The 18,906-nt window shown below is 35.6% G+C and overlaps 1 protein-coding gene and 1 non-coding gene across 8 annotated transcripts in view; one reads left to right on the top strand and one right to left on the bottom strand.

Moving 5' to 3' along the window:
• LOC105424069 (uncharacterized) overlaps positions 1-18,906 on the bottom strand; it is a 474,166-nt gene that overhangs the window by 186,617 nt on the left and 268,643 nt on the right. For all 7 annotated transcript variants that reach the window (XR_016140339.1, XR_016140340.1, XM_089081487.1 and 4 more), the window contains one exon: positions 6,518-6,664. Coding sequence is in view for 5 of the 7 variants with exons in the window: in XM_089081487.1 (XP_088937613.1) it covers positions 6,518-6,664 (147 nt within the window). In the remaining 2 variants the exon portion in view is untranslated. The remainder of the gene's footprint in view (positions 1-6,517; positions 6,665-18,906) is intronic.
• Positions 1-18,906, top strand: part of LOC112552396 (transfer RNA isoleucine (anticodon GAU)) — a 134,954-nt gene that overhangs the window by 83,725 nt on the left and 32,323 nt on the right. The window lies entirely within an intron of this gene.

Below are 18,906 nucleotides of genomic sequence, written 5' to 3'. Positions count from 1 at the left end.
AATCGCCAAAAGTCTTGTGGATTGCACTTAAGTATCGACAAACATTGCTGCGAAATGTCTTTTCGCATGCGTTTTTGATCGGTCAACAATCGCGGCATCCATCGTGCACAAAGCTTTTTCATTTCTAATTCTTTGTACAGGATATTATGCACCCTGTCTACTGAGATGCTTACAATCTCGGCTATCATGCATCTTCATTCGGCGATCTTCCATGATATGATGGATTTTTTCAATCATTTCTGGCATAGTGACTTCAACTGGACGTCCGGGATGCGCTTTATCCTTGGTTGATATCCGACCTCTTTTGAATTCATTAATCCAAAAATAAACGGTCTTCGCTGGTGTAGAATCCCCGTGAACTTCATTCAATTGGCCTTTAATCTGCGCAACCATCCACTTCTTTAAATAAAAATGTTTAATCACTGCACGGAATTCGTCTTTCTTCATTTTTACGACAACTGCTGCCATGCTCACTTCCAACATCTGCCACATATAAACTAAGTGTCGCTTTTGGCTAAAATTTGGTATGAGACAGTTTGAATAGTTATTTCTTGTTACTTCCTGACTATATATTACACAGTTCATTGTGGCGCTATCTCGTAAAAATTTATGACCCTTATCTTATCGAATGACTCTCGTACATGGATTTTGTGACGCAAGTCACTGTGTTTACGGGGCTTGTCTTTATATTCGAGTTCAATTAGCGAATGACCAATATTATACAAGTCTGCTGTGCTCGAAAAGTAGAATTGCGCCGATCAAAACCGTGTCTCTTCCTCGCTTAGAACTTTGTGTACCAGTACTATTAGCACAATTAATCGAGAAGATAAATTTATCTATCGAATTGACGACGGATGAGATCGTGTTGTGATCGAATTCCACTATTACGTTGACGTGGATTTCGTCATATTCGCGAAAATGGTCTGTTTCCGTCAAATCGCATTGGCAAGATCAACAGCCTATCGCTGACAAAGGAAACGCACGTAATCATAAGACATACATCTGTATTTTTATATGTTTAACAACTAAGGCAATTTATATTGAATTGATCAGTGATTTAATGATGGAATCATTTTTAGCATCCTTAAAATATTTTATGTCACTTCAGGGAATGCTAGTCTCCATATATGCTGACAATGGAATTACTTTCGTTGGCACGTCACGACAATTAACAGAATTTTGCGATGAATTTTTAAAAATAAGACAAATTCAGGAAACAATAACGCAATTTTTAGGTAATTTAAAAATATTGTGAAATTTTATTCTACCCAATGCTATTTTGATGGACTTTGGGAAGCTGCAGTTAAGTCAGTGAAGAAACATTTATACCGAGTTGTAGGAAACGTGCATTTTACGTTTGAAGAATTGTAGACAATATTATGTGAAAATAGAAGCGGTTTTTAAATCGCGACCGTTAACACTATTGCTCTGATCCGAACAATTTACGTTATATCACATCGGGTCATTTTTTAATTGGTGATGAATTGAATAGTTTTCCATGCCATGATTTAACAGACATCTGTGAGAATCGCCTAGTTTGATGGCAACAAGTGAAGCAACTCCGACAACAATTTTAAAACGCTGGAGTTTTGAATATCTCAACCAATAACTACAACAATGTCAGAAATGGAAAATTGACAAGGGTGAACAATTAAACCTGGTCAGCAATTAAACAAAAGCTTGCACCGTTTCAATGGACTATCGGCCACGTTGAAATCATTCATCCAGGACAGGATAACATTGCTCGATCTGTCTCAATAAGGACGACTAAGGGCTTAATAGTACGCCCATTATCAAAGTTATCAATATTGCCAGTCAATAATTAAAGATTACTATAATGAATTGTATCACTATTTGCATTAGTTCGAACGCTAATTACTGACATTATCTTTGTTTTTTTTTCTTATTACATTGTAATTCATTTTTTTATAATGACTGACAACTATAGAATTTAATTGCATTATATATTTTAACGTCGATCACATGTATTATGGCGTTTAAATGATTTATTCTGTACGACACTTAATGAAGCATTGCAAGACAGCGTCTTGCAAGGCAGGCGGTGTTCCATATTTGTTATATAATCTTAAGTTGCGGCATATGTTTATATTTTCTTATTAGCTCGGATCTTCTCGTAATTATTCGGGTCTTCTCAGAATCGAAAAGTATCGGCTAATGGTTCTCCGAATTATAAGATAAAGTCAGAATCTTTGAGACAATCATATAGTATACACATATAATAATTAGTCACCGCCGACCTTCCTGTACAATATTAAGTTAAATGTATTAAATTCCTCTTCTGAATTGATTTCCATCAAGAAGATATAAAGTTAGAAATATTACTTCGACTGTATCGACTGTGGATCTCCCGGAACTTTACACAGTAAAAATCAAACATTATTATAATCAGGATCCGTTAGAAAATTTTTTCGATTAAATTAGAAGTCATGCGATTCGTCATACAAATCCTACTCCTCGGCAATTTAAAGACTCCTTTATTACTTTACTAGTGAACAATATGAAATCCTGTATATCTATTATCGATAATTGCGAAGCCGCTAATGATGGTTTCATGTTGTTTTCACTGCAAGAGTGTTTGAAAGATGATGTGTCAAATGCCGAAGTGCAAGGCGTCGCTTGTAAGGACATTTCCTATGAGGAAGCGCGTGAATTGCATTCAGATAATATTGTTAATGAAGAAATTATTGTCGCGTCATTTTTGAAATACTATCGTGAAATAATAATAAATTTAATATTTAAAGAGGTGGATAATTATTCGGAATGTGATGAATGTTTGAGAAATAGTGAATCCTAGTTTGTGCCATATATAGTGCGTAGGAGTAATAAATTATTACACGATGAGTCATAGAAGAAATATTTCTAATGTACTTTTGGAACATTTTGGACACTGTAACTTTAATATGTCTTGGCATGAGTGCACCGAATACCATGCAAATATAACATTATTGTACGTATTATTATAAAGCAATGTATATTTGTGGTGGTGTGACAAGAAAAATAATATGATAAAAAATGTAAATAGTGACATATTGCAAGACGATGCAGCAGAAAAATTATTAAATGTAAAGCGTATGCGTACTTAGAAATATCTGCGAAATGTAAAAGAAAAAGACTTTTCGAAATGTATAGGCAATCGATTAGAAAAACTTTCAATAAGAAATAGAAATAAATTTAAATTATTTTTTGTCATTGTTTTCCAGATTGCAATTATTTTATAATTATTATTTTTTATTATTTTATATATTTGAAGTATGGAGTGTATGTGTGTGTATATTTAAATATACACACTATTCGGATAGAATTTTTCTATTCTGGCTCATCTATCTAAAGATGTCATATTTTCTCTTCCTATAAGAGATTAGGAAGGCATGCATTTAGATCGGTGGAGGAGGAGATGAGATCGGAAGAAAGATGTAATGCCTTTAGCGGGACAGGTAACATCTGAGAAGAATTTTAGGGGAGTACGAAAGAGTGTGATGTCTTTTCTGTATATATATGTGTGATGTAGATGTATATTTTGTTTTATTGTTATTGTATAAGTTATTGTATTAAGTTATTGTGCACGTGTTAGACGATTAATACTTATTTGTTATACATTTATGTATGTAGTGTGCATGTATGCATAATAGTTTTGTGCATCACAAATTTTTAACCACACTAGGTACATAACAAAAGTATACCCGACAGTCCGCAGTCTGTAAGTGAGACGGAAAATATATAATATGATGTATTATATTTAACTTCTCTCTATTTTTTATTTTTACTTTATTGACAATATTGAAAATGAAATATTATTTGTATTACACACACACACACACACACACACACACACACACACACACACACACACACACACACACACACACACACACACACACACACACACACACACACACACACACACACACACACACACACATTAACCCATTCTTATATAAATCCATGGGCGGTAGTTAAATGTCATGTGATGTGGTATACAATGATATTTATATTTATGATATTTATCTATCATTGTGATACGGGTTGATTAAGTTAGATCTTTGTAGTGAAGCCTCCCCGTAGGAGGAGCGAAACACACTGTCTCCACGCATATAAAACTTTTAACACGCAACAAAGTCCCACATGGGTTTACAACTTTCTACAAGCTTTCTGCAAAGTTAAACTCAAATGTCGAGTGACGGAAAATTTTTGATTATTACCAGGATGATGACCTTGATATGACATATTGAAATCCGTGAGATTGCCCAACTTATGCAATTTTATCTTTATTTCATATTTGATTATATTTTATTATCCTTCTAATATTAATTAACTTTTACGATTATAACTTTTTAATGAACGACATTCGACGGATAAAATTTTTTGGGTGACTCAGAGTCATGACCTTAACATATGTTGTCATTGGCCACTGGAGAATAGTTCCCTATTCTACATTTTTAGTAGTAAAATAAATAATACTAACAACGATAAAAATATTCAATATGATCAATTTTAACATGGTCAATCGAAACGATGTCAAACAGAACCGTGATCAATCGGAACAGAGGTCAGTCGGGACAGTGGCTAATTGGGACTGTGGTCAATCGAAACGGTGGTCAATTGCAACGTGGTCAATATCAATGTAGTTAATCGCAACATGGCCAATCGCAACGTGGTCAATTGGGACTGTAGTAAATATTAACATGATCAAACAAATGCAATCTCTCCTGCTGCGTTCCAGGAGAATTTCTGGTATTTTTGTCAAAGACATTAGAGGGTGTCACCGCTGCAGTTCGACCTGCATCTATTGAGAGAATAACCATCATCTCTCTGGAATACCGGTCGTGAGGATTCGACAATATATATACATGTATGTACAGGGTAATGATGTATATGTATATATGTGACATTGTATTGTTTAGCGTGTTGTTCTAAATGCATTATTGCGATAAATATTATTACATGTCTTAGTAATCGGAAGGATAAGATAAATAGGGGACCCAGATTCGATTCTTGGTTAAAGTGATATTTTTCGCAAAAATAATTTTCACGATTGATTCGTGGCTGGGTATTCGCCATGACGCCCTCTTTTCTTATTTGGATGAAGACTTATCAAGAGTCTAAGATTGTCGGAGAGAGGGAAAGCTAGGCTAACAAATATATACGGCTATAGCATCATCAATCACAAATACAAAAGGTCTGTGCAATGCGCTTATATAGATATATTATAGATGAGGTAGCGACAAGAAGATTAATTTTCAGCCTAGTACATTGGATTAAAACAACAATTGTTGGGCTCGGATTTTCTTGAATGTGAGCAAGTAAGATAATAGCAGATTAGAGAATTTTTTCTCTTTTGGAGATTTCTTTTTTATTATTGTCGTCGTCGTCGTCGTCGTCGTCGTCGTCGTCGTCGTCGTTATTATTATTACTATTATTATTATTATTATTATTATTATTATTATTATTATTATTATTATTATTATTATTATTATTATTATTAAACAATAAATTGATACCAGCTGGTTTCATGTATACAACAATAATAACAAAGACTGATGCATGACAAGCGGAATCTTGGTTGCTAAATTTTAATTTGAAATAAATTTAATAATTCATATCACCAACTTCGAGCTGCTAGTTTAGTAGACTTTCAACGTAGTGATTGTATAATAATTCGATATCAAATAATTTTTGATATCGATTAAAATCCCTTTTATTATCCCCCCCACTCGAATTATATATTGCGGAAAATATCACCTCAACCAGAGATCGAACCTGTTAAATTTCGATCCCTGTCTGAGGTGATGGTTTTTGCAATATATAATTTGCGTGGGGGGGTGGGGAGGATAATAAAAGGAATTTTAATCGACATTAAATATTATTTGATATCGAATTATTATAGAATCACTAAAAAGTTTGCTAAACTAAGTAGCACGTAGTTGGTGATATAATTATTGAATTTATTTCAAATAAAAATTTAGCAACCAAGATCCTGCTTGCCATGAATTGATCTTTGTTATTATTGTTAACATGAAACCGGCTGATATCAATTTATTGTTTATTTTTACGTATCGAAAACATTCAATACATTATTTATCTAAGTATTGCGATAAATATTACTATATGCCTCAATGGTCTAATAGATAAGATGCCTGCTCGGAGAGCAGGCGATCCATATTCGATCCCTGGCTAAGATGATATTTTTCACAATATATAATTTGCGTGAGGGGGGGGGATAATAAAAGCGATTTTAATCGATATCAAAAATTATTTGATACTGCACTATTATAGAATCACTACGTTGAGAGCCTGCTAAACTAAGTGGTAGTTGGTTATATAATTATTGAATTTATTTCAAATAAAAATTTAGCAACTAAGATCCTGCTTGCCATGAATCGGTCTTTGTTATTATTATTATTGTTGTTGTTGTTGTTGTTGCAAACAAATCAAGTATATTAAAATTAGATTTCTAATCGTAACTGCTTTTATGACTAATTCTTATTGGACAATGTACCGTGCGCAGCGCGTTGAGACTCAGATCCAATCTTGTGAGAGTAATAAGGCTGGAGAACGTATTAATGCCGAGTCGATCTATATTATTACGACTCAAATCCAATACTTGTAACTTGTCCAAATTTAATAGATGTATCCGTTTTATTTCCTGCAGAAAAAATTAATTGTTTGTAAACATAAGTAATATAAAACATAAATAAAAATCATTTTATCAATATTGAGATATAATCTTCGCCATACAGGAAATAGAGAAATACAAGATTTTACCAGACACAAAATTTAAGAAAAATTACAACACAATAAATAGACAATATTTATAGACTAAAATAAACGGGAGAGAAGAAAAACAAGATAGAAAAAAAACAAAAAAGAACGAAAAGTGTACGCATTTTTTTGCAAATTTGAAAGTAGCATCGATATCGTAAATAAAGAGAAATTATGGGCAATAACGAAGAAAAAAAGAATGAATAGATACTTGATAAGGAAAATAGAAGAGATATAAGTAAGGTGTTGTCGCGCTTCCGCGATGGTCACTCGCACAACACTCACTCATGCAACACGCGTAAATAAATAGAGGCTGTTTATAAAGAACGAATTTTAATAAGAAGAACAACTATTTACACAGCTCGTTATACAATTTCAAAACCTTTCAAAATCGTCTCGCACGAATCTCATTTGAATCTCTTCAATCAATAAATCAATAGTCGTAAACAACGGCGCGTTGGCAAGGAACGATCTTCTCAACATTACTTGGAGACCAAAAACGAGCCGAACTACCGCTCGGCCACAACACTATATAGGCAGATTCTAACTCATGGGACTCAAAGAAGTGTGCGAGGGGAATTCATAGGCGCGGGATAGAGGAGGGAACGCTTTGTCAACAGTCCTTTAAATTATGCCGCCAAGGAGAGGAGGAGTGACGCCGAGGGCGGTTCTGTTTTCTTTTTTTTTGAGAGGAGTCGCGAAAAGATGGCTCTTCGACTTTTCTTAGTAATACACTACTACTTTGTTCCTGTTTGGTCAAGCTCAAGTATCTCTCAAATAGAAGACAAATAAATTTTGGCAGCGATGCGGAATTATAAAAATGAACAAATTCAGTAAAAACGAAAATATTACTCTTTTTATCGATGTTACACTAATAAATAATGTTCCATCATATAATAAATACTGACAAGGGGAGGAACTTAGGATCACCGATTTTGAAAAGGTTTATATATGTTACAGTATTCTATTAGAAGAATATTTTAAACAAAAGGATAGAACGCCATGCTCAGCTGTTTTCGAGAAAAATCGGTTTAAAGTTTATAGCGTTTCTTATATACTGGTCGCGTTAAGTCCATCGTCAAGATCGCGTAGTTTGGACGCTCAACCCTGTACTATCAATCTGTCGACCCGTTCTATTCTTGCCTATTTCACTTTTTTTTTAATCTAGAAAATATTTATTTATTATATTATTATGTTAAATATGTATTATATTATTATGTAAAATAAAATTAATTTAATTAACAATTGTTTAAAATTTTCATTTTTAACTACAATTAATAATTTAAAATAGTTGTTATAGTTATTATTTAATACAAGAAATATTTTATTCATCGTAATTTTATTTGGTCCGTAATTTTTCGCTCAATGTTAAGTTACTGACTGCTCCGAAACTAAGATTTGTACATTTGTATATCTAATATCCTCAGGTAACAGTTTTTGGCCTCCCTTCCAGATTACTTCTCTATTGTAATGTATATCTCTACACAAAAAAATTCGAAATCCCATCTGATCCTGTTCTTGAACAAAGAAAATGAGCGCAAATATTAATAAAGATGAAGATGAATAAAAGTTTTGGCACAATATCTTTTGCATTTATTTTTAAATTTGTTCGCGGATGACTAGTTCCATCTTATGAAGGAACCATGTATTAAGGTGGAAAGATCGTTCATCGAACAATTCCAGTTTAATTTTACAAAATTATGTTTATTCACCACGCATACAATTAATGGTCGAGGAGAGTATGGCTGTCGCTAGTTTCAGCAGTCGAAATACCGAGCGGTTCGCGCACGACACATCGGAAATCTTCTCGCGTTAATTAACGGAGATCTTCGAGAACACGGTGACGAAAATCGGAAATCTTCTTGCGAGATCGCTTCAAATTATGGTTCTTGGTCGGCCTTCGTGTATACTTTACACAAGGTCATTCCACTTCTCACGGCAAATGCGGCAACGATTACTAACTTTGTTCAGAATACGAGAGGACGGTTGAAATGCCGGAATTAGAAAACGCTATTGAATTATGTTTAGCGATAGAGAGCGAGAAGCGAACACGAGTCGTGCGCGACGAATAATGTTCACTCGTCCTAATTTTGAGGACCGTAGATGTGCGCCACGTCACAAATTCCACGGAACATGTGTTTACCGCGTGTATCCATGCTCGGTACGTGTGATGTAAACCTAGCTGGAACGTGTAACGGGCGATCCACGAGATAAATATAAAGAATCTACGGCAATTTCAATTTGAACTATCCTATTCCTAAACGCGTACATCGAGGAAAAAGTCCGAGAACGTTTCGACTTTTCGTGTGTGAAGGAAATGAGAATACCGCGAGCGCCCAGTATTCCGCAGAAGAAAAGTCCAAAAACGTTCCGACTTTCCGGGCGGGAGAGGAACGAGAATAATACTGAGAACGTTTGGTATTACTGTCGTATCGGTCAGATCGGATCGAAGTATCGGAGTGGATGGGTCGGATGGTTGAATGGTACTGGTCTCTTTTGTCGAAATTCGTTGGTTTATATACCCATTTTTGCGCTAGGTGTCAACACGTGATTTGTTAAAAATTATTTAGCAAAACAGCTGATCTGTCATGCCGTCGACGCGTGATAGGTCAGCGGCGCGCATGTATCGCTCGGTCGTGTTCGAGGATGTCGAGTGGCCCCGAATAGTGTAGGCCGCATAGCGCATGTTTAGTAATGGAGCATTTACATATGCTCTGTTACAACCTTTACATGTCAATAAATCAAAATCCTCGTTCGATAACGTGGAAAATTCAGAACGTAAAATTTTTAATTTTTCTCTGCTTAAAAAAGATGCCAATTTATCGAGGCTTATACTTAAAAATTTGTATTAATCAATGAATCGTAATTGTATGCAATTTCACGAATCTGATTTCTCGGCGGCATCTTTAACGTGTTTGGTAAACGAAATATATTTTTCCTTAATTATCGACAGCACGATTCTGCCTTCGTATGCCATAGCTATTTTCATGATAACAAAGTGCGCGTCATAACAAGATAAATTGTGGAATACTACGGTAATACAATGCAAGTCTTTGTAATTTAAGTTGCAATTCGAATGCGCGGAACCACGGTAACGACCGATAAGATAGCAATGATCGCATACCCGCGTGTCGTCCGGTGCAAATGATTTTTCGCAAATATGACAATACGTCACGTCATAATAAACCTCCCACTGTTCTTTCGACAACGTTTCCACGGGGACGTTCGCGAATAAGAGAATTTTTACACGATACGTCAAGTCTTCAAGTTGTTGCATGAATCACGCAACGCAGTTCTCACTGCGACGAAATTGATACGTTGATAACGCGTCGTACGAGCATCGCACGTAGTATTCAACGCTAGTTGATATGTATACGACGCATCTTCTTCCTCTGATTCCATATTTCGCAGTATGCACTCCAGATCCGCGACAATAAATGAAAGTCGTTCTTTTTTGCAATAGTTCTTGAATTCGGGCCACTTGTCGTTCTCGCTTGGCAATTGAATGACACAGTCGTTCATCCGTTGGCAGTCCACCGTGTGCGAATTTCTCGAATGAATTAAAATAATGCATCTGCAAGGAGAGACCATGATTCTTTTTAGCATTTAATAAACAATTATAAAATATTATATAATTTATTAAAATATGTATACGTACCGACATACTGTCGTAAAAGTATTTCTTGCATTTCTTTCTGTTTATTTGCGAGTTCACGAGGCAGAATAGATTTTTGATACACGTAAAGTGTCCCGCGTTGTCATCGCGCGGATCCTGCACATTAAATTTACGTGTTTCTCCATCTTCCTTGCTGTTAATCATATCGGGAGAATCTCCTTTCCCTCGAAGCCGTAAATGTTAATGGAGATGGAGTTGTGAGTTTCGAATTTTTTTATTTGATCCAATATCACTGGAAACTCAATATTTTGGAGATTCAAGACTGACATGTAATTTGGGTACGATGATTTCCGATCTATATATCTTTCGATCGGATGCACAGCCGCAACGATCGATCACACGAAACACGCATTGTTCGTTGATTGTACGTTGATCACCGCTTTAACATAATTTCCCGCAGAACTCGAAGTAACGTCTCGCGTGTAGAGGATTATGTTTATTCACATTTATAGTCAGATTGAGAGGACGCGATAGCGCCCATCCACTGTCACGTTTTTGGTACTCTTCGAGCGATGCCACCGTGGATTCGATGACATGCTGTTCGTATCACTCGTGCACATTTGACGTTCGAAAAAGTTCACTATTTTTAGTGTTTATACTTTTATTGGCGTGTTTATCGCCTGTCACAAACTCACCATTAAACGCGGTGTTCACTTTCACACTACCGTGTCTTTCTACAGCGTCTCGCACTCGTTCGAGCACTGTACCATCAGCGTCTTTTAAAAATCGTCGTGGTTCGATATAATCCACGTTAATCACTGCACCAGTTAGAACACGGTATCAATCGTGTTCTAACGCGGTATCAATCTCTCGCCAAACAAGAGATCTATTGTTTTCACTAGTGCTCGCATATTCGTCACCGATGTGCATGAAACATCTCTCTAATTGAATTTTTGCACCTGCAAGTCGCGCGATTCTTGCCATCAGATTGTCTATTTCCAATGGTAAGTCGAGAACGCTTAACACGACTGAGTTCTTCGAGTTGCTTAATGCACTTGTCGCATCGTTATCCATGCGAAACATTCCACCAACGTAGCGACCTGGCTGGTCTGTTCCAACAGCTCATTATGGAGCACTCGCTCGAAGTGCTCCATATTTTTTTATATTATGTCACACTTCCACGGAGCACTTGCATGTGACTCGTTCATGATATTGTCTTTTTCACTTGGTGCAAATTGGACTCATGTTGCACGGAATTATTGTATACATAGACTGCCTGCAGTTGGAGCAAGATTGGCCGTATAGCACATCAAGAAAATCTATCTCATGCTTCCTAACAGCATACATTACATTAGTATCAGTGTCCAACAGATGAACTATGGCTCATATTAGACCATCATCCGATGAATAATAAAATTCTATCATAGAGTATTTTTTAAAGAGATTCAGTGCATGGAGTTCCGAATGCATTAGAATTTTCTCTGCAGAATGATCCGTAAGGTCCTCACTCTGATCATTGATACAACCACCATCATCAGACAACGCGTACTCTTCATCGGAAGACTCTTCGTCCTCAACATCAATGTTCATTTCTTCTTCAAACATTTTGTTCACTATATTCGCGTCTTCAGGATCCATACTTTCGATATTTTCCATTACTAAATTCTCGATATTCGTACGGTCACCATTTATTTTTTTCTGTCACATTTGATCGATTTCTTAGATTTCTAAGGCATCTACTGTGATCTCGCATGCCAATGATCTACTATATATATCTGTATTTTCTTTGTGTCCACAGAAACTGCTCAAAGATTTGCCATTCGGAAAGGACGGCGTTAAAAAATAGGTCCCATATACTTGTGCATCGCCTACATGCGCACCACAGATATATGAATGAGATAGAACCTTAAAAGTCTATACGAAAGTACAAGAATTTCTTTGTCCCTTTGTCAAAATCGGAGCATGATCATAGATTCTTCGAGTTGCAATTTGTTTATAGCAGCCAAATTATCAGCGCTTCTCTTAACATGTACGGTTACCGATTAAGAAACTCGGTATTTATGATGGAATATTATTTATTAGTGTAACATCGATAAAAAGAATAATGTTTTTTTTACTGAATTTGTTCATTTTTATAGTTTCCATTCCGCGTCAAAATTTATTTGTCTTCTACTAGGGAGATATTTGAGCTTGACCAAACAGGAACAAACACGTGTCAGTATTTATTACTACGAAGAGTCGAAGAGCCATCTTTTCGTAGCTCCTCCCCAAAAAAAGAAAATAGAACTATCCTCGGCATCATCCACCCCCTCCCTTGGCGGCATATTTTAAAGGACTGTCAACGAAGCATCCCCTCCTCTATTCCGCGCCTGCGAATTTCTCCTGCACATTCGCATTCCTTATAACCCCATGGGTTAAAACTCGCCGGATACTCTACTGATATATAAAAAAATAATTAGCACAGTCTTAATAAATGGAATATACTCCAAGGAATACTGGATGGAAGCAAGAGTAAGACAAGAATGTTTATTGAGCCCATTGAACACTGTTCATAATATACATAGCAGCTGTAGAAGAAACAGAGGGGAACAAACGGAAGACTGATGACAGCAAAGAAAAGACATAAAGCCTAACGTATGCAGGTGATAATGACAAAGAAGGCCAATGACATGAGGAAAATGCTGAAAAATTTCTCAAGATTTCTGGAGAAATGGGAATTAATCCTTAATAGTTGAGGAGAAGTCGAAGATGATGTTCAGAAAGAAAGAAAGACGAAGAAAAAAAGAGCTATGACTGGATGATGGAATGGAATAAAAATGAAAGAAATAGATAATTTTAAATATCTGGACTATAAAGAAATAACAGAGCAGACGGATATATTAAAAAAACAATTTAAAAAGTAATATGCGCTATGAATCATGTAGGGGGGATAAGACAAAGGAAATTTACTAGAGATTTTAAAAGAAGAATATGGATGTTTGACCATTCAGAAGACCATTCATAAAGAGCATTATAATGTACGAAGCAAAAATTTAGAGTGGAAAAGAATACGAAGCGATAGAAAGGTGTCAGGATAAATTTATAAAATGATTGTTAGGGCTTGGTTGGAATACATCGGGATACATAGAGAAGAGAAGAAACGAAAAGGCATCTTATCAGAATGGAGTCAGGTAAAAGAGCAATCACATTCGAGGAATGGATTAGAGAGAAGTCAGATAATAAAGTATTGAAAATATGTTTAAGAAAAATAGCAAAGGCGAAGAAAATAAAATGGAATGAGAATTCGAAAGAGAAATGTATTTACGTAGGAATAGGATGTCGAGAATAGAAATCAAAAGTTTGGGGGAATAAGAATACGAAGTAATGAACATGCTTATGATAAAAGATATAAAAGAAACAAATGCAATAACAAGATTCAAAACTCTGAATACGAAAGAAGACATAGAGAATTATATTGAGACATAGAGAATTATATTATGATAGGAACTCCGGAATATTTAAATAAACATTGTCAAAAAGGTTTCCAAAAAATATTTGCGAGATTTAGATACGGGAACAAAGAACTAGGTAATAAATTCAGGCATAGCAAGCAAGAGGAGGATATCTGTAGATTGTGCCATAGTGAGACCGAAACGTTAGAAAACTTAGCGTCAAATTGCGTAGTTGCGATAAGAAATAATATAGGATTATATCAGTTGTTAGGAGAAAAAGAGAAGGGGATCAGTTGGATGAAAAAAAAATCAAAGACGAGGAAAGAGAATTTCATACAGAGGTTAGAAAAATAAGATAGCAGCAGAAAATGATAAAACGCAAATGCAATTTTATGGTTGAATAATAAACCAAAACGAATAATACTTATGTATGTAATATTTGTAATACAGCGAGCATTATTATTATGTTTAATATGTTTTATTTTTATTATATGTTGATAAATTAAAATTTATTTAAAATTGATATAAAATCTCTTTCGAAGTCAGAAAGGCAAGAAATAGATATATATCTATGTATTATTACCATATAAGGTGATTTCTAAGGTTTTTACAATGCCAAATTACAAGAAAAACAGTTTGAGAAAAATTCAAAGGTGTATGCAAAAATGGAAAAATTTTGTGATATAAAACCAATTGTCATGAAATTTGACAGAGACATAAAGGTAAAATATAAAGACATCTAATCAAAATCGAATGCTTAAATAATTGGATCCTAATTTAAAAAAAAAAATGAGTCCGACGGATCATGTGGCCGATGGACAGTGCACATTTATCACTCATACAATTTCACTTTGGCAATAGAATAACATTATTTGTAAATGGTTTAAACATTGCAACATTGTTGTCTATATAAATGGAAAGTTATTTTATTTATACAATTTAATAAAATGCATGATGAGTTGTTGTGGCCCGAATAGTCACGAATAGCTCGAATAGCCATGTTTTGCATTTTAGCATAGCAACGAGTTCGCACTACACCGAAAATGCAAGATTGCGAATTCTTAAACATCGCACGGATGAAGGTTGCACATTTAACCATATAGTCCGATTGAGGACGCGGCAATACGATACCGCGAATTTTAATAGAAAATACGGTTACCTTATCGCGGATCGTGGGAGTCCGTTTTTAAATTTTTGACATATTTTCTCATTCCGCGATTAACCGATTGAAATTGTAATTGTAATTTAACGCGAGAGAGACATTTATATATAATTACATTATATAATATACATTGGAATTTTATTTCAAAAAAAATAATTTGTAATAACGGAAAAAATAAAGGAAATTTGCACGAACAGTATGATTCAACCTAAACAAGAAGGGAAGGTATGCGTCATGGCGAGGCCCGACAACGAACCAGTCGTGAAAATTCGCAATTATTATTTTTGCGAAAAATATTATCTCAACCAGCAATTAAATTTGCATCTTCTGCTTACCGAGCAGGTATCTTTTCGATCACAGAGGCATATGATGATATTTATCGCAATAACATGTTTAGAACAACACATTAAACAACCCAATATCATACACACATATATATATATATATATATATATATACATATATTACTATATATATATATATATATATATACGTATATATTCTCAAATCCTCACGATCGGTACTGCAGAGCGATGTTGGCCTCTCATTTTTACATACGAGGGTAATCTGAAAAGTTTTTGAGCCTTAATATGAAGATGACGTTACTCGTCAAAACCATTCTAATACTACAATAGTATATGCTTTGAAAGACTTTTGTGAAAATTTCAGTCATTTTGGACGCTCAATTGTTGTTTGATAATCGTTTGTGTCAGTCGATGTCAGTGTTTTTGTAAAAATGGAAAAAATTGAATATCGTGCCGTGATTAAATTCTTACATTTGAAAGGCAATACGCCTGCGCAAATTAAAATCGAGTTGGACGCTGTTTACGGGGACTCTGCCCCATCATTTGCCATCGTAAAAAGATGGGCAGCTGAATTTAAACGTAGTCATACCAGCTTGGTTGATGATGAGCGTTCGGGACGGCCAAAAACTACGACTACCGCTGATAACATCGAAAATGTTCACTAAATGATACTGGACGACCGTCGAATCAAGGTTAGAGAGATAGCAGAAGCTATGGGGATATCGAAAGAACGCGTTTGTCATATATTGACTGAAGAAATGCGCAAGCTATCCGCGCGTTAGGTGCCGCGCTTGTTTACTTTAGACCAAAAACGAATTCGAATGAACATTTTCAAGGCCCTGTTGGAGCGGTTCAAGCGAAACGAGTCAGATTTTTTGCGTCAATTCATAACTGTAGATGAAACTTGAATCCACCACTACACTCCAGAGACAAAAGAACAGTCAAAACAATGGACTGCAAAGGGTGAACCTGCTCCGAAAAAGATGGAGACGGTTTCATCAGCTGAGAAGATAATGGCGACTGTTTTTTGGGATAGTCACGGAATTGTGTGTATCGACTATCTTGAAAAAGATAAAACAATAACGGGAGCGTTACGCATCATTACTTGATAAGTTGAAGGTAGAAATTGCAAAAAAACGCCGCATTTGAAGAAGAAGAAGGTGCTGTTCCATCAAGATAACGCACCTGCTCACACTTCGGCGGTCGCCAAAATTCACGAACTGCACTTTGAATTGGTTGACCACCCATCGTATTCATCAGATTTGGCCCCCAGCGACTTTTTCCTGTTTTCTAAGCTTCAGATAGAGATTTTCATCGAACGAGGAGGTCATCGCATACATAAACGCCTATTTTGCGGAGCAAGACGCCAACTACTATTTGGAGGGGTTAAAGAGGTTAGAGTATCGATGGGAAAAGTGTATCGACTTAAAAGGAGATTATGTTGAAAAATAAAACTATATTTGACCAAAAAAATACTTGTTTCTATGTTAGGCTCAAAACTTTTCCAGACTACCCTCATACTCCTATCAGCGCTCCTCTTGGGTTACCCTTCAGAAGGACCGAATCTCAAAATTTTCTTTTGTTGTCTCGAGAGGTACAACATGGTTGGCAGAGTTTTATCCATTTTTTTTTGTCATTGTCGATGTCCATTTCTGCATAATCTTCATGGGCTTGGAGAGCCAAGAAAATATAAAGACACTGAAGAAATTGGAAACTTTGAAATAATCAATCTGCGAATTCTGAAAAGAACTTTTTGGAACAACAGAAGATCGACAAGGAATGTGATGAATCGATAGTGGATCGAAGATTACTGCATTCGCATATGTTTAACCAATCGCCAATGGCTATTCACGAACAATGTTATTCTATTGCCACAATGAGATCATAGTGACAAATAAATACTACCGCTACATTACCCATCGATCTTTTTTTTGGTTTTGATCTAGGATCTACTCCTTTAGCTCCTTTATTCGATTTTGATTAGATTTCTTTATATTTTATCTTATACCTGTATTATCCCATATCTGTATTAAGTTTCGATTGGTCTAATATCATCAAATCTTCCCAACATTCCATACTCCTATCAAGTATAATTTTTATATTAATAATAGTATTTTTACAATTACATAACTAATTTGCTATTCGCGATCCATGAAAAACTTTTAGAGAGAACGTTATGAAAAAGAAAACAATAAGTTCTTCGTAAATACAAATATAAACAAATATATAGTAATTCGGTGCACTAATAAATCAATATAGTCATTCAACTGAACGTTGCCTATTTTAATTCAAAAATTTTTCGAATTTCATCTAATCGCTTGAATGAACACTTAATTAGAGCATGTACATTTCGAAAATCCAAAAAATTGCTGTTTTCATCTTTGAGACAAACTATTCCCTTAATCATTCCTTAATCGTTTCCAATATGCAGTTAAATACTAATATTAGGTGTACAAAAAAGTTCTGAGCTTTAGATTTCATACAACCGAACATAACAATTTAAATTTTATATATCTTCCCGCCCTTTTGCGGTTTTAAAACGTTGACATTTGGCCTTCTAAAATGCCATACGGTTTGGCGTTTGATGCACATAATCTCAAAAATCAGTAGTGTTCACGATGGCAATAACAAAAGAGCATATTCGATTTTCCATCCATTTCGCGTTTCATCTGAAGAAAAATGCTGCTGAAGCCACTGCAATGATTTGTGCTGCATATGGAGAGAATGCTGTAAGTCATACTACATGTAAAAGATGGTATCAAAAATTTCGCCAAGGAGATTTCAGTCTTGAAGATGAACCGCGTGCTGGATGCTCTCAAAAGATTGAAACGGACGAATTGCAAGTACTGCTGCATATAAACTCTGCACAAACTGAAAAGGAGCTTGCAGAACAGTTTGGCGTTACGCAGCAAACCATTTTACGTACGTACGTTTACATACGATGGGAAAGGTTCAGAAGGAAGGCAGATGGGTTCCGCATGAATTGTCCGAAGACAACAAAAATCGTCGGCGTGACACTGCACTCACTTTGCTTTCAAAATTCCGGAAAAAAGATTTTCTGCACAAAATCATTACAGGCGATGAAAAGTGGATTCTTTATGATAACCCTAAACGTAGAAAATCATGGGTTGACCCTGGTCAACCTTCTACATCGACGCCAAAGCCCAATATCCACGCCAAGAAGGTTTTGCTTTGTATCTGGTGGGATTGGAAAGGTGTGTTATATTACGAGTTGTTACAACCGGGTGAACAATCACGGCAGACCGCTAGCAACAACAATTGACCAATTTGAGCGATGCATTAGAAGAAAAAAGGCCATTTACTGGCCAAGGACGTTGTAAAGTGATCTTGCTTCATGACAGTGCTTGACTACATGTTGCGAAAGCGACTCAGGACCACATCTTTGTGTTAGGCTGGAAACTTCTCCATCATGCGGCGTATAGCCCAGACATGGCGCCTTCCGATTACTACCTATTCCGGTCGCTAAGGCATCATTTGGCTGATACACATTTCACAATAAGATTTGAAGAGATACGAAAATTCATTGATGACTTTATCGCTTCGAAGCCGGTGAGTTTCTATCATCAAGAAATTCGCAAGCTACCCGAAAGA

The sequence above is a fragment of the Pogonomyrmex barbatus genome, unplaced genomic scaffold (assembly GCF_055798465.1).
Source record: "Pogonomyrmex barbatus isolate J1 unplaced genomic scaffold, ASM5579846v1 scaffold5, whole genome shotgun sequence".
In the NCBI taxonomy this organism is placed as follows: Eukaryota; Metazoa; Arthropoda; class Insecta; order Hymenoptera; family Formicidae; genus Pogonomyrmex; species Pogonomyrmex barbatus.
This window is presented reverse-complemented; position numbering and strand designations above follow the sequence as displayed.